General features: G+C 32.2%; 2 protein-coding genes across 3 annotated transcripts; one reads left to right on the forward strand and one right to left on the reverse strand.

Moving 5' to 3' along the window:
* Nucleotides 1-7756: 7756 nt before the first annotated feature.
* LOC104770975 (protein NRT1/ PTR FAMILY 6.3) lies at nucleotides 7757-13201 on the forward strand. Its single transcript, XM_010495450.2, has 5 exons — nucleotides 7757-8002; nucleotides 8155-8332; nucleotides 8426-8465; nucleotides 8650-9224; nucleotides 12106-13201. The coding sequence occupies exons 1-5, from the start codon at nucleotides 7891-7893 to the stop codon at nucleotides 12968-12970; spliced, it is 1770 nt and encodes a 589-aa protein (XP_010493752.1). The 5' UTR covers nucleotides 7757-7890; the 3' UTR covers nucleotides 12971-13201.
* Nucleotides 13202-18170: 4969 nt separating this feature from the next.
* On the reverse strand, nucleotides 18171-21007 carry LOC104770987 (uncharacterized). Of its 2 annotated transcripts, none has more exons than XM_010495462.3 (3): nucleotides 20677-21007; nucleotides 19778-19941; nucleotides 18171-19705 (listed from the first exon to the last, which is right to left on the reverse strand). In XM_010495462.3, exons 2-3 carry the CDS (start codon nucleotides 19889-19891, stop codon nucleotides 18320-18322), a joined length of 1500 nt encoding a protein of 499 aa, XP_010493764.2. In that variant the 5' UTR covers nucleotides 19892-19941; nucleotides 20677-21007; the 3' UTR covers nucleotides 18171-18319. The 2 variants fall into 2 exon arrangements, with proteins under 2 accessions (XP_010493764.2, XP_010493768.2); XM_010495466.3 differs by having other exon boundaries at nucleotides 20624-20953.
* Nucleotides 21008-22217: the final 1210 nt, after the last annotated feature.

The raw sequence follows: 22217 nt of genomic DNA on the forward strand, positions 1-22217 counted from the left end.
CAAAGTCATTCCGCAACTTTGTGTGGCGAACTTCGATCCATCATTCATCTCCATCATATCCGAGTTAGTTAGAGAGGTCCTTTAGACCAGCTATCAACTCACCCCTATTTTGTCTCACATCAAACAGAGTTACCAATCTTCCAAAGGTAAGTATCCTCTTCCGCACCTGCGAGAATATCTTGAGGATTGGGCAGAATTGTTTAAACAATTGGATAATGGGGTTTCTACTCCGGGAAGCAGAAATCCACCATTCACCATCTCTTAATGCATCAACAACTACTGCATTCACTGGCAATCCCACAGTCCTAGGACCATTCTGTCCAGTTACTTCAATTAAGGGTCCCAGAGATGTCCAATTATCATTCCAAAAACTGCAAGTAACTCCTGAGCCAACCTCACACCCTATAAACGGTTTTGCAAGCGCTCTCAGCTTGCATAAACTCTTCCAGATCCAACTTCCTGAGGTATTAGGGTTGACATCCCAAAAGTTTGAGGACCCAATTAGGTGGCTCCGAACCCAAGTAACCCAGATTGATCCACCTGCTACAAAGATCATCCAAATAAGCTTTAAACCCAGAACCTTATTCCAAGGAATCATCCTCCTCATCCCTAATCCTCCAGACTCCTTAGGAGTACAAATAGACTCCCAACTTATCTTAGCCCCTCTTGCCGAATTAGGGGTACCTTTCCACAAGAACCCATTATACATCCTCTCTATTTCTTCCAGACAAGCATTAGGGAGGAGGAAGATAGAAGCCCAGAACGTGATGGTTGAGTAGATCCCAGGCCGAATCAATTGTAATCTGCCAGCATAGGAGAGATATTTCGTAGACCAAGACTTGAATCTACTTGATATCTTATCCAGCAACGGCTAACAGTCCTACTTCCGAAGCTTTTTTGAGGTTAGTGGAACACCAAGGTATCGAACTGGGAAAGACCCCTGCTTCAACCCTACTCTATCCGCCATTGCCCGAGTAGTTCCAAAGTCACCCCATCCAAAAACAAAGCCCTCGTTGCCTTGTTTACTCCGAGTCCTGAGGCTAGCTTAAACTCATCGAGGATTGACAAGATAGCCACAAGGGAACTACCAAGATCTTAATACAATACCCTTATATGATTTTATTTTATTAATTATTTACGAGCCTTTAATTAATTCAAGCAAAATTTATTTGGTTAATTATGTTCAACTCCAAGGTTATGTTTTTCAAAAAAAAAAAAAAAAAAATCCCAAGGTTATTCTTTTCTAATCAGATTATTATGTATACGCCTACAGTAACAGGTGTGTGCGTGTGCGCGCAAATACTATCTAGGAGTCCTGTAATATTTTTTGACTTTTGATCGATCACAAGACAAAACAATATGATCGATCAAACCTTGTGATATAAAATTATTTTGACGTCATCCTGTAATATGTTTGGAGTATGATTCTATCAGCAACAACTAATATTAATTTTTAAAGTATCCAAGACGTGCAAACTTCACTGCAAGGCTAACCACATGAAATCCAGCTATATATGAACGCATGGGTTATAGGTTCTCTTAATTTTTTACGTGGGCTCGGTTACATCAAACGCATAAAGTGTGAGTAACAAATTAAATACATCAATCTCAACATTTTTAAGTTACATATATACGAACAAGCAAACTTTGTTGCCCACCCATCAAACTAACATAAAAACAAAAAGAAAGTAGCTTAACATCTTGAAATTGATCGAACTAGTAGCTTCTTATCCACTAAACTGTGACACACTTTAGTTTAATAGTAATTCGTGCATTAACAAGGCTCCAGTAACGTAGTAGTGAAATGGTATAAGTTAATTGTATGCAAAGAAAGCATACATGGATCCTTCTGTCTAAATTATAAACCTTTCTGAATTTCAATTTTTAAAATAGTTGACATCGAAAGAAATAAACTTCTGTTATTAGATATCGTCTCTTTTTCAATACGTAATCATTAATGGTAATCGCGAAATCTATCTTTCTAGTGCAAATATATGTATTCTTATGGCAAATCCTTGAAAAATGATATAAGAATGAAAAAAAGAAGAAAAGCTATGCATATCCACAATACAAGCTTCGATCAAAAAAAAAAAAATCCACAATATAAAGCAATAATAACTTAATAAGTGTAGAAGAGGGTAAGATCCAACCTTTTAGGATAAAATAAGAAAAAATTCAAAAAATCTCATTTGACAGAATGTGTTGGCCACATAATAAGTTGTTTCCTGCCTGGTGATATCTGGACATTGATAGAGAATCTTCTATACCAGTTAAGGTGTTATTTGCTTACCATTTTTGTAAGCAACCCTTGAATTAAGCATTTAGTCTATAAATTAGATGATATAATTTATAAATATGCAAATGCAACGTACATCTTTAACATTAATAGGTCTTTTTGTACAATGTTTCAAATTCAAGATTACACATTTATCGTTTCAGAAAAGAAAAAAAACAATCATAATAATCATCAAGTAAAACAGATTATCTTTTAAAAGAAAAGTACAACACATTTATGTTTTACTTTTGGTTTGATTACTCTTCAAAAAAAATATAACAGATTTAGTATGTTCGCGCATTTATATGGACGGCAATATTAAAGAAAAAATAATGAAAATTTTATTTGACATCAATTAAAGATTGGGGCATTTTTTAACCGTCTTTTAACGTTAACAACTTACTTACCTTAATTCCTTATTACTATATATTAGCACACAACTAATAAAAATGGGGCGGCACTACTTTATCTTATACTAATAGATAGCAGATTCAAAATTACGATTTGGTGTACAGAATAATTACATCAGCTTCATCATATAGAATGGAATAAAAAAATCAAAATATTTCATTATTTATACGTTTTGGCAGCAATATTGTTTGTTATCTATTAGTAAGTCAACCATTCGGAGTAGCATTGCCCAAGTTTTTAATCAATGTATATCCTTTAATGTGACCTTGTCGACACTAAAGTAATAATTAACAATCATAAATTTAACATGCTCTTAAGCTTCTTCACAGAAAAACAAACTAAAACTACATGCTATTACGGTTACACTGCTATCTTACATTTTTTATGCCGAACAAAAAGAATAAAAATTGCTCGTATACATTTAAGCTGCTAAAATGGGAATCGAATTAGATAAACTGAAATGTTAGCTCTATATATGTTTCAAACACAAACGACGAACTTGTGTTTTCGTTTTTAGGAACTTGTGGACGTTTATACAAACGCCTCCTGATAAGTTGTCTTTGCTTAATTAAAATTAGGTATAATTAAAAATGTCTTTTGAGAACATCAAAAAGACCATATTTAGATGTCTGGTTCATTTCCAAAGATCACGACGTACTTAACAATATCATTTTTCTTTTGCAGTGATGTAAGGTATCTTTCACTTTCGGTTCCCCTCTTCGCACTATCTATCCGTAAATCCTTAATCTAAAAAAAATTCTTTAATCGTTTTAAAGCATACACTAACAATTAAGTATATGCACATTACCATATTTTTTAAGACTCGAGTTTTAATGATCATAACTTGTAACCTAATTGTTACAGTGTCATCACTTTAATTCAGTTCTGCATATTATATGTAATTGATATTTTTTAAAATCGACTTTTGGTCAGCATTTTGATACCTACAAGCATAATAAACTTGTTTCCTTGCAGAGATAACTGCTTCCTTATTATTTAAATTTTTGCATATCTCTAGTTCCAAATCTCAGTTCAACATCTTTCATAAAACTCTTGCTTCAACAGTCCTATCTATTATTAAGGATTTAGGTCACACATGTCTTTTAGCGTAAAATGAAAATTTTGCGTTTATACTGTAAATGTGTCATACAAAAACTGCATCAGACAGAAAAAAATATGTATCTTTAACATTTGATGACGAATTGTCGTTGCGGATTGTCTATTTTTTTTTCTCTAACCGATGAAAATAAGTTTATTAGTTTTGGAAATGTACCCAGGATCCGGTCATGATTCACTAAAAGCTTCCCAAGATATCACCTTTTTTTGATATATACATGTAGTTCTCATATACATATGTATCTATACACGAATTATATGCCCCTCGTAATAAAGCGTGATTACTTGGTTCTGTCCCTCTAAGTCAAAAACAATAATATAAATTATTTGGTTATTTAGGATTTGACTTTTTTTTATCAGGAGAGAGAGAGATGGGAAGCTTGTGCCGCCCATCGGTCATCTATTCAATAGTTATAACTTGTAACATTTATGTTTTTAGCTTTAAATATTTAATCCGATTTAGAGTTAGACGACACACCAAAATTATTAAAAATAGAGAATTTGTTAGAAATATCTTTTTTTAAAATATATTTTTTTAAAACATTTTCATTTATACCCTCTTTTGCACAATTATAACATATTAAATTAATTTTTAGAATTTTTTTTAGGTTTGAATTCTCTATTTTATATTTAGTATATAGTTTTGAGGGGTTAGAGTTTAGTATTTGGAGTTTAAAACTTAGAATTTAGTTATTTTATATTTAGAATAGATGTATTTTTGAAAATAGACAATATACAAGGATATTTTTTAAAAGTGAAAAAAATGAATATTTTTGAAAATCCCCGACTACGATTATATTAACCAAATGAGTTCCGTTTGAATATTGTTAAAACCGAAATTGAATCTCATATTATCCTTACACCAACTTGGTTAAAATCACTTTCACAACTACCCCTTGAAATTATTATGAATTTCGTTTGTACATGCAAGTGTGCACAATGATTCAATTGGGGAGGTTGTTGGTTCAAACTTTCAAATCATACTGTTTGGTTCCTATTTACTTAATTAGTGTTATTTTTTAATTTCACTCAAATTACAACTTCTCAAGGCTTGGTTAATGATATCTACATATGCGCGTATACGAGAAAGTGGGATGCATTAAACTAAAATCAAATTTGATGTCAGCAAATAAGAATTTGATAATCTGTTTCACCTTTTTGTGACAAGTGGACGTTTTCGTTACCATCCAAGTTAGCCATATATTTCTCCTAAACACATTGTTAATTAATTTCCTAATTAGTGACGAAATCAAGACGCCGTTACCGATAATTCTAACATAATCCCTGCATAATAAGAAGAAGAATACAATTTCGTAAAACATACTATATTTACAATATTATTTAACATTGTATTATTGAACAAGTTGTCATTCCTATGTTTGGTCAACCGTGGCCTTTGGGATACTCAGAAGGATTCCATACCCAATTATTTAATTCGATACTCTTCTTCTCCATGATTCAATCAATCCTTTTAAAAATGAATCTGTATTTTTTTTCTTCCTTCGTCACCTGCTGGAATATAAATAACATATAGTTAATAATAAATCATTAAGTTGTCAATAGACCCTACAGCTTAATTTAAATGTATCTACTAAGTTAACAAAATAGTGTCCTAACTCAAAACAAGTACCTTGGTTGATTTTACCTCAATGTTGCAGGTTCGAATCTTTGTGCAAAAGCAATGACAATAATAATAATGATGTAAATCATTTTGATTCAAATAAACAAGATTTTAATATAAAGATTGAAATACTGATTTCATTGATCTATATATATGTGATCATTTTGATGCATTTTCTTCCATAATTAGTCATAAGAGTGAAAAATGGGGGAAAAAAAAAACTCACCATTCATAGTTTCATACTGTACTTCTGTATACTGATTTTCAAGGTGATCGTAGAGTTAATAATACAGCTATTGAGACAATAACATGTAAATCGTTATGTCTAAATACTATTAATACATTGATGAGTTTTTTTTAAAAGTTATTTTCGGGACAAGTCAATTAAAGTTGAAGCAAAAGTAAAACTGTGGTTTCCTTTTCGTGCGAAGATCAATAATAGATTCATCCTGACCGAGTCAACGTTGAGGGGGAGAATCTCTCGCATGGCCCTACGAAATTGTCACGTGCCAAAAATCTGGGCCCTGAGATAATATACTACTTACCTAATAAGCAAAGCCAGCTCCGCCCAAAACATTTGATCCATCCATTTTCATCTTTGTTTTCCATTTTTGAATATATGGGGTTTATATTATAAAATTATATTAATATCTCTTTTTTTTTTCTTTTTCTAGACGATGCATTTATCAATTTAATTCAATATAGAAGATAACAAATGTGGGTTCACCACTCCTTCTCCTTTTCTTTTTGGATGGGACTCTCCTCATTGTTGTCCCCTTTTTCACTCCTCCGCAATCTTTGGATATGCACAAAAATAATCGATTCTTGGGGATATTAGCGTAGATATTATGAATATGAAACTAGCAACGAGAAAAAGTGTTCGTTATGGGGTTGAAACTTCATCGATCTGCATACCAATAAATTCAGAAAGAGATGGATCATGACATGACACAGAGTCTATATATATATATATACATATTTATGAATTTTAAAATTTACAATTTCTTCATATTCATGGGAACTATTGACTTGCTTTTTTTTTTTTGTGTGTGTGGATATTTTACATAGAACTTGGGACTTACAATAAAACTATGTAACATACTCTCTCTTGCAAATTGTTGGATGAGTTATCATTTTTATTATTTTGTTGGTTCTAAAAAATGAAAATGAGTTGTTCTCCGTTTCTTCATCTTCTTTATGTTCCTAGCCTCCTATTTGCAAAAGAGAGAAAGATAACCATTGAAAATGCAAGGCTTCTAATTATATATATATATAGAGTTCATGAAACTCCTGTGACAATACCCTTTATTTTATTTCATTTCATTGTAACGTTAAATAAATGAAAAGTAAGGTAATAATTATGTCCTAGCATGACTCATTTTTAGTGGCGTCTAAGAAGCATACATTTTGAGCCATTAAATCAAGCTAGACTTTCCCATTAACACAAAAGAAGAAAGTTGGTTCATTAATGTAATCATACTAAATCTCTAAACACAAATACCTAAATTGTTGACAGACAAAAGAAAAAACACAAATAGCTAGAATCACTTTTATTGACTTCTATTATACGTTTTGATTAGAATTTCATATAATATAATAGTTTCCTCCGATTATATGCAATACAACTATAATTTGATAATTACATGTGAAAAAATACATGAGTCTCAGTTTAGAATTAGTTGATTACAAAAAAAAAGGCCTTTCTAGCATAGAAAAAGATCATTATTAATGACGTTCTATAACAAGGAAATAACCGTGCGCCTACTACAAGCAAAGTTCGATAATGAACAAACGAAAAATGGAAGGATGAGAACGAAAACAAAAATAGATATGCGTTGACAATAATGCAAATGAAATGAACAATGATTAAAATGTGTCTCTAACACCGTAATCAAATATTTTGAATTATATTCCGTAGTTCAGACGTGGAAAAAAACAAATGATCTTCCATGGAAGTAAAATCATAATCGAACTACAATTATTTTTTACATATTTATTCCCCCTATTTTCAAGAAATTGAACAAATGTAAAACAGGTGGTGGGTAAAATTGATGCGCTTGATGCCATTGAGGCACTGACAAAATGACCTATGACTTTAACTGAAAGTTCAAACCCACAGTTCCAAAGGTAGAGGAAGTGGTAAGATTTAGCCTCTGGTCTCTCTCTCTCTCTCTCAATTTTCTCTTTCTACAAATCTATTAAATATTTTTATTAATTATTCTCTCCCCAATCAAACAACACTCATCAGAGTCACACATGTGTCACTTTTTTTCCTTCAATATTTTATTTATGTATAAAAATTAATAAAAAATTATCTCGGCAACTTTCCTAGTATAAATAGATGTATTAATGGACACATTTAATACCACAAAAGAAACCAAGACCAAGAGCTCCCAAACAAAACAGCCTTTTCCATAAGAACAAATCCCCCAAAAACTGCAAAAAACTCCTAAACCATCTTCAAGATATGTCTCTTCCTGATGCTAAATCTGATATCCTTCTTGATGCTTGGGACTTCCAAGGCCGCCCAGCCGATCGCTCAAAAACTGGCGGGTGGGCCAGCGCCGCCATGATTCTCTGTAAGTATATATAGAAAAATACACCAACAATATATATGCTGAAGACAACACTTAGAAATTTCTAATGGCCCATTTACTATAAGTTTCTTGTGGGCATCGTTTTATCTCCCATGTCTTCATCTAACTTGTTAATAAATAAAATTTGTGTGAAGGTATTGAGGCCGTGGAGAGGCTGACGACGTTAGGTATCGGAGTTAATCTGGTGACGTATTTGACGGGAACTATGCATTTAGGCAATGCAACGGCGGCCAACACCGTTACCAATTTCCTTGGAACTTCTTTCATGCTCTGTCTCCTCGGTGGCTTCATCGCAGATACCTTTCTCGGCAGGTTTGTATACAAATAAATATTTAACAAAATTTAAATCATTCAACTTATTTTTTTGAAGTTAACAAATTGAATTCATTATTTTGGTTTGTATAGGTACCTAACGATTGCTATATTCGCCGCAATCCAAGCCACGGTAAGGACCATAGAAGTCCCTTTTTTCTTACCAAAACTTGTAGCCAAGAAAATGAAATAATTAAAATAAAATTATTGACTAGCCTAATAAACAAATCGAAATAGGAAACAACATAAGTCGTTATTTTTGTTATAAAATTTCCGAAAAATTAATATTCATGTGTATGAACTATGATTATTATCAGGGTGTTTCGATCTTAACTCTATCAACAATCATACCGGGACTTCGACCACCAAGATGCAACCCAACGACATCGTCTCATTGCGAACAAGCAACTGGAATACAACTGACGGTCCTATACTTAGCCTTATACCTCACCGCCCTCGGAACGGGAGGTGTGAAGGCAAGCGTCTCGGGTTTCGGGTCGGACCAATTCGATGAGACCGAACCAAAAGAACGGTCACAAATGACATATTTCTTCAACCGTTTCTTCTTTTGTATCAACGTCGGCTCTCTTTTAGCCGTGACGGTCCTTGTCTACATACAAGACGATGTTGGGCGCAAATGGGGCTATGGCATTTGCGCGTTTGCGATCGTGCTTGCACTGAGCGTTTTCTTGGCCGGCACAAACCGCTACCGTTTTAAGAAGTTGGTCGGTAGCCCGATGACGCAGGTTGCTGCTGTTATCGTGGCGGCGTGGAGGAATAGGAAGCTCGAGCTGCCGGCGGATCCGTCATATCTCTACGATGTTGACGATATTATTGCGGCGGAAGGTGCGATGAAGGGTAAACAAAAGCTGCCTCACACCAAACAATATCGGTACGATTTCTTTAATTAACTCATCGTTTGTTTTCCAAAATATTTTAAAACGTTTTAGTGAAAAAAAAAAACAAATTCCCACGTACGATTCTCTTGATTCAAGATTAAAAAATTTGAAAATAATTTGAAGATTAAAATTTGTGACAATTTTTGTATTCCATTATAATGGTTAAATTCAAATAATTGAGGTATAGGTTCCCTTAATTGAATCTGATATTATCAATAGACTTGAAAAATGTGAAACTAAAAGTGGGGTTGTGGGTGAGAAATTACTCGAAAAGCTCGTGCTTTAATTATAGTGGGACCATAAGTATTTTTGATTATATGCCTACTTGGCATTAGAAATCGATTTTTTTTTTTTTGACAGCCATAAAAAACTAATTAGAAAAGCTTGATTTTTTTTGTTTGTTTTGTCTCTCGTTGTGGGTATCATTTTCATAATATTATCACTCGACCATACAGCGAAACTGGTCCTGGATACGAATTATACAGCTAATCAATTGCAACATTTTTAGATATATTTTTTTTTGGGTTCAAAGGTCCTACTTTGTCATTTATATAGTAGATTTTTTTCCTTAGGAGTGTGTATGTTCGTTAGATAACACGTCAAGTTCGGTTGATATCATAGGTAGGAAAAGAAAAGAAGTCTCTATAATATAATAGATTTAGATAAACAAATGAATATATCCAAGTGGTTTAAAAAAAAATAACTGGGGTAAAATTCTCCAACTTTACCTTTTTAGTTTTTTTCTCTATACAATTTACATAGATTTTTTTTTTTGTTTTTTAATATAGAAAATTTCACACCCTATCGTGATTAGTTTTGGTTTTCACAAAAAGCGTAGCTCCATAATCGTGGCAAATTAAATACATCAATTTGTTATATTTTTCATAATATTAGTATTATTTTTACTATCATCAACTGATTTTGTTCTCTTATAATTTAAAAATTATTACATCACTGACACAAATATATATAATATTAGTATTACGAGTCACCTGACTCGTAAGTACAGCATCTCTTTTTTATGCAAACCTTAAGTACAGTATCTTTTATCCATCAATCCCTATGCATGCCTACAAAGAAACAGAAGAATCCAAAAGGAATCATATTGTTTTTTTATTCCAGACAGTTTATTAAAAATCTCTTTGGCATCTCTAGATATTTGAATTTCTTCCTTTTTTTTTTTTTTTTTTTTTTTGGAAAACAAAATGAATAAAGAAGAAGAGACGAGAAGTTAGGGGAGACAGTTGTTTTGTCTTGTAGTGAAACGTTCACGTTGAGTGTCGTAAGACCTCCGCTACTTTACACCTTCACCGGGACAGACCCAATTAGTTAGGCATATAACATCAGTAACATTAACACTAGCGTCACGTGCTTTGCGTGCTAAGTGCTTCATTTATCTTTTGTTTTGAGTCTTTTTAAAATAATATACTAGAATTTATTCCACGCGTGAAGCTATATTTTTTTAGTAAAAAAAAATGTAATTTGATTAGTAGATTAATTATATGACTAATGTTTTGCATATTTTAAATATATGTCCCTTATTATTTATACATTAGTTAATTTATAATTTCTGTGTTTGAGTTTTCCCGGTATACCCAGAGATAATTGTTTACATAATCGTAATTTAATTGGATAAGACTAATATTCTAATATTGATGTTATTAACAAAATAATAAATGAAAATTTAACCCATGTTCTAGCATTTGATTACTAATATTTTAAATTTATACTAATGTTACTATAGCCCGTTTTGAAATATAACCCTATTTGTGAGATTTTTAACTTTTATAAGTCTAGACTTTCATAATATTTTAATTTTTATTAAGTTTAAACATAGAAATAATAATATTTAATTTTTAAAAAACGGTGTTAAAATATAAAAAAGGTAAACTAAGTGAAAGATACAAAATATTATATAGAATTGTGATAAAATAATATTACTGTAAAAATGATATAACTGTTAATTTTTTTCTTGAAAAGAACATTATACCGATGGGTTTCATAGAACTCAGTTTTAGATAATTCTTTTAAGGCACATGACTTCCAATTAACCAATCTAATTTTTGTTTGACTCAAACTTTGAATCCAATCTGATATTGATGGTGCAATATCGTAATTGTAACTATTTTTTATTAAAAAAAAGAGGACATTTAAATATAAAAAAGAGGACAATAAAAAAAGGAAATATTTAGGAAATTTTATTTAATAATTTTGGTAGAACTAATTAGTTTCTATAAAAACATTTCGAATTTATGTATAACAATTAAACCGAAATATAAATGGCATATGCTCTTCTAACAATTAAACCAAATTTATGTATAACAATTAGCTTCTATTAAAAAGAATTAACTAAATATTAAATGTTAATGGTATGCTTGTAAATAGGTTCCAATTTTAAGATTGATTTGCTAAATGCCTCCAAAAATGTATATAGATCAGCTGAAAAAACATTAGAGAAAACTTTTACCTTTTTCCTTATTTTCCAGTTCTTAACATTTTTTTTCTGGACTATTCTAAAAAACAATTACGTATGTGCATATTTATATTTCTTGCTATGGGTGTACGTCATCTTGAAAAGATTCCACGTAACTATCTCTGACTCCACAACATGTTGTTGATTCAATGCTTAGGCTATATTCCAAAAAGGTGTATTATTGGTAAATAATAATCTATGAAATTTAAATAATTAGGGGCATTTCACATACGTAACTATTGCACAATAACAAGCCAACGCTTACTACTACGAAACACATAAAAGATCTTTTAATGCAAAGTTAAGGATATATATATAATCATACAATAGTTTTTTTTTTTTTTTTAAATCATACAATAGTTATGTTCTAATTATTCCTTATATCGTTTTGGATGCCACAGTGCATTGGACAAGGCAGCAATAAGGGACCAGGAAGCGGCAGTGACCTCGAACGTATTCAACAAATGGACACTCTCAACATTAACAGATGTTGAGGAAGTGAAACAAATCGTGCGGATGTTACCAATTTGGCTAACATGCATCCTCTTCTGGACCGTTCACGCACAGTTGACGACATTATCAGTCGCACAATCTGAGACGATGGACCGTCACATGGGGAGCTTCGAGATCCCTCCAGCTGCGATGGCAGCCTTCTACGTCGGAGGCCTCCTTCTAACCACCGCCATCTATGATCGTGTCGCCATTCGCCTTTGCAAAAAGCTATTCAACTACCCCCACGGTCTGAGACCGCTTCAACGAATCGGTTTGGGGCTTTTACTCGCATCTATGGCTATGGCTGTGGCTGCTTTGGTAGAGATCAAACGTCTTAGAACCGCACATGCCCATGGTCCAACGGTCAAAACGCTTCCTCTAGGGTTTTATCTACTCATCCCACAATATCTTATTGTTGGTATCGGCGAGGCGTTGATCTACACGGGACAATTAGATTTCTTCTTGAGAGAGTGCCCTAAAGGCATGAAAGGGATGAGCACTGGTCTATTGTTAAGCACATTGGCATTAGGGTTTTTCTTTAGCTCGGTTTTGGTGACCATCGTTGAGAAATTCACCGGGAAAGCTCATCCGTGGATTGCTGATGATCTCAACAAGGGTCGTCTTTACAATTTCTACTGGCTTGTGGCCGTACTTGTTGCCATAAACTTCCTAATTTTCCTCGTTTTCTCTAAGTGGTACGTTTACAAGGAAAAACGACTAGCTGAGGCCGGGATTGAGATGGATGATGAGCCGAGTATTCCCATGGGTCATTGATGATGATGAACATTGTGCATGTCTATGTTGATATGTTTGAATTTGATTTTGAATTTTGTGGTATATTTTATGATGATTTTTCTTAATTACCTCTTGTTTCCGAGTCGACAAATAATGGACCGACCGATAAGGGATAAAAGTTAAAAGTTTTCCCAGGGTTCTGTATAAAAGCAGAAATTGTAAAATTTCCAAAGATTTGACGCAATTAACGTCTTCTGTTTTAATTTTTCATTTATTTTTCAGTATGTCAAAAAACTTAAAAACTTCGCGTTTTCTTCAGCGTTAATACTTGAGGTTTTGATGTAATTAACGTTTTTCACTTATTTAAATTGTATGTGTTTAAAAAGGTGTGATTATTTACACCAGCACTAGTTAACTAGTGGACTATTACACCTTTCTTTTAATCTTTGGTTAACCACAAAAAAAAAAAGTGTCACTGAATTCATTACCGAGCACTGGGAATTTACTGGATACAATGTCTCTCTCTCGATGATTACTGGTCAAGTGATTGATTTGAATTATTAGGGAGCTGCATGATTAAGTCCAATACGACAATGACCAGACTTTTTTTTTTTTTTGGTCAGCAGACCAGACTTATTATGATCTCTTTATCTTACACTCGTTACTTGTATTATATTTCAACTAGGCAGTTTATAGGATAAAGAATCATCCGTGTCCAATATATATGGGTGTGTGTGTGTTTGAAACTAGACAAATAATTATCCGTTATAATTCATGAATTATTGTAGATCGAAATCAAGTGGTTCGATTTCTGGATAAAGATCAACTCCTCATGCATTTGTTCCAAAATTATAGTAGATGTGCTGAATTTAAGGGAGCTTAATTTTGTTTGCACTTCTTCATTATGTTTACGATATTAAATAGTAAGGAATGTTCTGTGCACGTTTCTTTGTCTAATTGTTGTCTCCTGATGCTTATCTAGTTTTCAGATACAAAATAATAGTTTCTCAAATATCCCCAAAACCAATCAAGTAGATTTAAAATCTGAGTTTGGAGGACATATATATATGTGATCACTTTGGCATGGATACTACAGAGCGATTATCTTGAGTCTTGAGAAGTGGTATAATTAATTCAATTAGTTTTTCATTTATTTAGGTTAATGTTTCATTTAATGTAGTTTACTAAGTTAAGAACAGGAGATGTTTTTTTGGTAGTCATACATATTTTAATAATATGACTGGCCCTAATACATTAAATGCCAATAATATAAAATACTTTTTCTGTTTCATAAAAATTGATGTTTAGAAATTTTTATACATTTTTTAAAAAAACAATAATTACTGAATTTAAATATTTTTTTTCTTTGACTAAAGAAATATTATTTAATTTTAAACTAATAACAGTTCAAAAATTTAAATATTTTCAGTGATTATTTCTAGAAATTTACAAAACATTAATTTTTTTGGGATAAAAAAATAATATCCTAAAACATCCATTATGAGAGAGAGGTAGTATAAATTTGCATAAATTCCGCTACATGTTTCACAAAAGGAAAATATCTTGACAAGTGGTAACATATGAATATGATTTACTGTAATGATTGGTGTAACAACAATAATGATGAAGTGAGACTTTTTTTGGATCGGGATACTACGTGAGCCAATCACAACGAGTAATTATGAACTTTTGGTTTAAAGGATACTAGTATTCTTTAGTTTAATGTGTATTTGACTTTGAAAAGAGACGAGAGGAGAAAGGGGGGGACTGGGGAGAATTACTTTTTTCCCAGTCATTGGTTTGTCTTTTCTCTTTTTGTCTACTTGTCACAAAATACCACAACTGCTTTACAATCAGATCGAACCATCATAGATTCATATGGGGTCACTGGTGACATTGACGATTCAGCACCCCCTATAAAACTGTGGGTAAAAATAAGCGTTTGTTTATTGAATATATTTTTAACATATCTATGTATATATTTGACTACTTGGTATTCTATTATCAATGTTTTAACTAATGTGATAAATCATAATATGCAATTTTAAAACAATCACACTTTCATATGGGGGGAAGCAAAAAATTACTTGATATATTATTTTCATTAGATATTTAACATTAAAAAAAAAATTCAAACAAAATCACGCATTTTTACTTTTGTAACAGCTCAATGACAAATCGACAAGAAAATCTTCGAATGTTCCGATTTTCTGAAAGTTAATTATTTCTTACTCATCACTCAAATATTCTAAGTTTTTTCGGTTAAAAATGAAATGGTTTTTCTTTGAAAGCCGGATTTTTTTTTTAATTTTCAAATGCAAAGGAATTTTTGGTATTTAGTGGACATATTTATCGCAGTATTTGATGAGACTAATCTAGTATATTTTCCACAATTTTTTTTCTATTATCCATGTCAGTGTTATCAATGTAATCATTAGACTTGCATCTTTTATACATTGGTAACTTCTATCCACATTCACTTGATTAGAAGAAATCTTCCTATTATTAAAAGAGGAGTACGTTTTTTAACATGTCTAAAATTATTCAAGTATTTACACAAATTGCCACTCAATCTTACAAAAAGGAAAACATTTCTGGAAATTGAGAAGGGTACAATCGTCAGGAAAAATGGAAATTTGATTACCCGACCAGTTTCGTAGAAGAAGACCCGTGTGTTTGACCGAATCCGTTTTAAAAACACGCGGATCCTGTAACTTTTATTTTTCTTTCTAAATAATAAATTTAATTTGACCTTCTTTTCTATCCCCTGTCAATCGTCGCCGTCCAGAAGAAGAAGAAGAAGATGTCTTTCATGGTCAATCGACTAAGCTTGGGCTCTGAAGCTGATGAGTAGAAATTGGATTTGGATTTCAAGGAAGAGAAGTTGGCTTCTGGAGATCATGTAACTTGGTGTGTGAATGTGTTGTGTATATGACTGCAGTTTTAGAATGATGCAAATAAGGATTATGTAAGTAAAAATGAGAACCGGTCCAACAATTAGACCTGCAGAAGAAACAATACAATGTTGAAACCAAGATCCAAGTGTTGTACGATGTTGGAATCAAGTCAGAAATTACTTGGTTTCCCGGTGGTCGTGCTCCTTTCTGTCGTTGTAAAACGACCAATTGCATTGTTTGATGTTTAGCTTAGAGGCTCTATGGTTTTATTTGTGTTTTTTTTTACATATGAAATAGGTTATTGGCTTTGGGGAATACGTCAAACAAGTCTATGTCTCTTACGAGAAACATAAATATGAAACCATGGTACATTAATCCATATCCTAATCGACTAAAAATCTAAACTTGAGTGTATAAAATGTAATCAGATTTATGGGTGTTTGCATTTTTGCAGCAAAATTCACAGAGAAGAGCGGAGATGACTTGAGAAAAAGCAGCAAACTAAACAAGAGATGGAGAGAATACAGTCTTTGTGGTTTGGATGTGCATTAAATTAATGGATTTTCAGTCTCTTTAGTTTTCTCTGTCTCTCTCTCTTTTTGCTTTGCAGATGGAGTGTGAACCATTATTCTTTATTCGGGACTTTGAATCAAATCCTGACATGGATTAGAAGCCACCAATATCGCTATGTGAGTGCCTTGAGAAGGTAAAATCTTTTATTGTGGCTCCTTTGATGATGACTCTATTTTCTCTCTTTGTTGATCACTTATGAAGCAATTTGAAAGAGATTGTTAATCACCACAGTTGTCATGATGAATAAATCCTAAGAAACTGAATGAGAATAGAATTGTTACAACAATTTCTTGAAGATACATTATTAATGTTATAGACCCAAAGACTAAATAAGATTCTCCAACTCTTGAGACAGGTTCGAGTCTATGGATTATCACTTATACATAAATTTTGTGTTTGTGTAGATGAGTGTGTTGACAGATTATCACTCTTAGTACTACTTGCTAGGTTCTTATTAATCAAGGTACCTTTTTCCCCTTTTTATCTCTTTTGTCATTATTTTGAATTTGATACCTAATTTGGATTTAATATTACTTGCTAGGATTCATGTGCTATACTGGCTAGGATGAGAGACGAAGAAGCTCTCTACAACGCACTGTCACTTCAGTATAATCAAACTTTTTAGCTACATTTTTTTGTTGGTAGTTGTATCAAAACATTAAACATCTATATTAAGTGTAATCTTAATTTACAAAATCATAAGTTTATATATCTTTAAAACGCTTTCTCAAATTGTTGTATTCTAATCACATTTTCAATATATGAGTAATAAATATTTAATACACAAAAAATTCACAAAACAATAGAAAATGAAATTATCTAACATATAATATATATGAAATATAAAATCATACCAAAAATGAAAGCAAATCAGGTCAGAATATTCATATAAAAATATATATATATATATATAAATTTTATAAACTAAATAAAATACTTATCTATTATATTATATTAATAAAGCGGATATGTTAGGTCGTATAATTCGGCGGTAATAGATCAAATAACAAAACCGATAATAAAAAATCATTACACGATAATGGACTTTAAAGTCATTGTTACCCTTATTTTTGAAACGCGTCAAATACGAATAACCAGTATTTGATGTAAACTACTACATCTACAAATCATCTTACTATATCAATCTAAATTAACACATTTATTTTCCAGTGCACCGCGGGTTAAAACCTATATTATATTAATAAGCTTATATATTACATCGACATGCACAAACAATATATATATATATATATATTAGTTTTTTATATATATAAATTTTACTTCATTTGTAATCCAATTTATAAAATTTAATGTACCGCGGATTCAAATCTAGTATAATAGTAAAAAAGGTTCAAATCTAGTATAATAGTAAAAAAGTTTATTGGGTTGCTAACTCATTGTAGAGTAGTCTGGACTCTGAGGTCTAGCTCGTAAAGTGGGCTTGGATATGTAAACATATAAGCCTTTTTTTTGTTATTGTTCAACAATTCACGCCTATTTGAATTTTTATCATATATTGTTTGGTCTAAGCTAAGGTCTTGAGTCCATCTATGTATGACTCAAAACATACACGACGATAACCTAAGACAATTCAAAATTCGAAGTGATGGAATCAACACAGTCGGCTAGAAAACTTCTTCTAATTGGAAATTTCAAAGCGGGACAAATCCATATGGTGTAGTTGAAGATTGCATTCAACTTCTAAATTATCTATAACGAGAACTTGAAAACGTAAAGATAGGCTGAAGTAACAACAATATGGGAGAGAATGAGAAACTGTGTCACTAGTTTTTACCTCTTATCATAAATCAATGTCATAAGTTAAAGCAAATAAATCGAAATCACAGACTGTTATAAGATTACATGATGAAAGCAATTGTATGAAAGAATCAGAAACTCGTGAAGGTGTTCGATATTTTCATTCGGTGTTTCGCCTTCTTTTACCAACGCACCTCTGCAGCACTGAACGTTTGTTCTTTGCGTTTGCTCTGAATTTGACATCTTTCGTCTTCCCCTGCATCTTCTTGTACTCTCTTGATCTCAAAACTGCTTCTAAGATATTAATGTCTTCCCGAATCTCATGTCTAGAGAGTGACGTTAAGCACGGGAGTATCTCTTTTTGGAAGTTCTTCATTCTTCTCCCTCTTCTCAGCTTGAGTCCAATCTCTTTGTTGTTATCTCTTCTGATGTTGTTATTAAGCTCATCTAGAGCCATTGATGACACACAGAAGTCTTGTTCAGTGTTGGTTTCGCTTATTCCTAACGTGTGTCGCTCATATGAATCGCATGAACATCCTGGTTCCGCTTTACCCATCTCAAGTTTATCTGAAAAGTCTTGAGCTTGAGATAAGCTGTTGGTTCTTGACACAAGCTTTAACTGCAAGTCTTGATTTTGATATGAAATCTCTGATATGTGGACTAATGATTCAGCTGCCATTTGAATCACTTCAGATGAATCTTCCTCTTCGTTACAACATCCATTCTCCTCCTGTAAGTCTTCTTCTGTGCCGGGAAACTCAAGGCGGGTTCGGCAAGAAGGCTCTAATGCTCGAGGAGAAGAATTTATTCTTGACTCAGTCCTCGAGTTGTTTTCAGTAGTGCAGCAAGAAGTATATGAAGCTGGAGATGCTGTGCCGTCTTTTTCATGAACATCTTGGCATTGTGGAGAGCAAAGCGGAGTAGGGCCATCATCTATTCCACTTTTCTCGCAGCTCGTTTCTGTCTCTTCGATGTATGGACAGTTCAAATCTTGTAAGAAACAATAATGAGGCTCAGAAGCAGCAGACTCATCAACCGGAGCGCTATTAAGATCCAGTAAACTTGGCTCCTCCTCATTACTTGTCTTATCACTAACATCCTCAACAAGAAGAGATTGATCCACTGCCTTCAGAATGTTTGAGCTGATCCGATCGAAGAAGGACGGTTTTGTTTCAGGATTTCTCATAGTAACATAGCTAACAGAAGTTGCAACATGCTCTGTTTTCTCTGTTTCGGAGACCCATGAGGGAGGAGGTGGTTCTTCAAGATCAATAACAATTCTTGGATTTCTCTTGCCACTCCAGTTTGTGGCTGATGCTTCCTTCACATTATTTGCTTCGGTACCCGAATGATACCCCAACTCTACGGTGTTTCGAGAACCACCAATGCCGTAAAATTTCCTGGAACCAAGTGTCTCATGAAAGTTCTTATACGCATAGTGATCTGCAGGAAGCTGAAGATCGATATCTTTAGTCAACAGCTTAGGGGAGTTTAATCTCTTATATCCATCACTGGACATGGAGCTCTCACTTTTCACCTGATACACCTGAAATGAAAACCTTGTGAACAATCTATTCTACTGTTTTTTCTTAACAACAAACAGAGTGACCATGATTACCTGTCTCCCAAATAGAGTGACCATACTGATTGGATTCTGCTTACAAGTCTCTTTATATGATACAACATGTTTCTGTGACAACACTTCTTCTTTGGACAAACCGAAGAAATACATGGCAGTTTCGTCTGGTCTAACTCTTTTATTCTATTTCTTATGTCCCGTCCCTATCATATGCAAATAGAAAATCGGAAAAAATGAGAAGATCAATACCTAAAAAATCAAACTGTATAAATGGATCAAACATAAGCATTCTAACACAAGAGAGAAACAAAACAACCATTAGTTCACAAACTGAACATCCATGGAAGCTAAATTTACAGCTCAAAAGATTGAAATGAAGAACAAGATCAAAGCCTATGGAAGTAAAACAACTACACCAGCAATGCTCATTATTTAAGACCAGTTATCAAATGAAAACACAGAAAAAAAAATCAGGATGATCTTAAATAAAAAGGAATCAAATTTAGAATTCTTAATTCTGTTCCTATGTAAACCAATACATATATGCTAAACCCTCCTAAACTTGTAGTGTTAAAACTAAACCTAGTGTATATGATGATGATCAACACACACATATAAATCTTTCAAACTAATGATTATACTTGAGTATGCAAACAAATAAGTAATGCTTTAGTGGGAGATTCCATAAACGCTATATTCATAGTATTTCACATTCACGTAGATATAAATATCTATTTTCCTAAATCCGAATTCAACTGTTTAGAGCTAAAAGTAAAAGCATCAACTTCACGACGAACAAAAACACAAGAGTAAAAAGAATAAGAAGAAGAAGAAAACACTATAAAAAGACATGAATTATTATTTACTTAAAAATTTAAGAATTACCCAGAGAGAGAGAGAGAGAGAGAGAGAGGATAAAATAAAGCTTGAAGCTTTACCAATGGAGATATTGAGGAACAGATCTGGAGACGAGCAGAACAGGAGAAAAATATCTCAAGAAGAAACGAGATCCAATGGGTCAGATTCCAATGGTTATTGTCTCCATCAATATACACATATAACGTGTATCTGTAATTATCACCAATAAATTTTTTTATATTATAGGATCATGAGGAGCGAGAGAGAGGAGACTCTCCCAAAATCTGAGAGAGAGAGAGAGAGAGGAGAGAGAAAAAGGGGTCTCTCCTTAGTGGTTAGTGTGCGAACATCAGAGCTATCTTTTTCTGAGATTTATTAACTTTATAAGAAAAATAAACGCAAAGTTTATTTGAGTATTTATTTATTTTTTATTTGACAAAAAGGTTTTTTAGGTGTGTGTTTTTAGGATTCCTCACTTTATTATTATTTCCTTTTTTTCTAATTATGATCGAATGGGGTTGTTTACTCGTGACAATTGACGATTTTTTAAAAAAGGAAAGATATATCATTAAATTGACGATTAAAAAAGAGAGTATATATGTTGTTGTTGTTGCAGCTGTCGTGTAGTGGGAGATTATTATGGTCAGATCTGTGTTGGGTTGAGTTGAGGAAAGAAGAAGAGGACCAAACATAACATAGTGTTTGGGACAGAGTAGAGGCTTTTTGTAGTAGTAGCCCAGTTATTAGTTTCCAGCTTTTTTTCCATCTTTCATTCTTTTTTATTGCAATTCTTCCCCACAAGTATTTATTGGTTGATTTACAGTAAAACCTCTATAAATTAATAATGTTGGGACTAAGACATTTTATTAATTTATAGTGATATTAATTTATCTATAAATTAATAATTATTATTTTATAGTGTAAATTAATAATTATTAATTTATAGATATATTTTTAATTGTTTATTTTTTAAAAAATCATGAATTGGAACAACTATAGCAAAATAAGATTAAACTTTCGGATGTTATAAATTTTATGGTTTAGGAATTGAACTTGTAATATTTAGAAAACACTATTTACAATAAATTACAAATATTATAGACAAATTGACTTATACACATGAGACACATAAATTCAAATCTATGAATAATAATATCAATTCTCTTATTTTAATAATCTGTCAAATTATCAAATTGTAAATGATGCATATCTAAAAATTAAAACTTTAAATTTTAATTATTTGTATGACATGTTATAAAATATTTTAGAGATATTATTATAGGTTGAAAATACAACATTACAATTGTTCTATAGAATTGAGCTTTAGGAGAAACATACACTATTATATCAGTATATATATATATATATAAATTTACATAATTATTAATTTATGATATTATTGGAACTATATTTTATAAGGAGATTTCGAAAAAATTATTATCTTATTATCTTATCGAATATTGTTAATTTTTACACTAGCCCGACTTGGAACCAGCAAAATTTATTAATTTATAGTGTTTATTAATTTATAAAGTTTTAATTTATAGAGGTTTTACTGTATTTCTCTCTCTTCTCCTCTAAGTTATTATTATACTATCTCGTACGATCTAAACCAATACTA

This window comes from Camelina sativa, chromosome 3, assembly GCF_030686135.1.
Source record: "Camelina sativa cultivar CO46 ecotype springtype chromosome 3, ASM3068613v1".
Classification (NCBI taxonomy): Eukaryota; Viridiplantae; Streptophyta; class Magnoliopsida; order Brassicales; family Brassicaceae; genus Camelina; species Camelina sativa.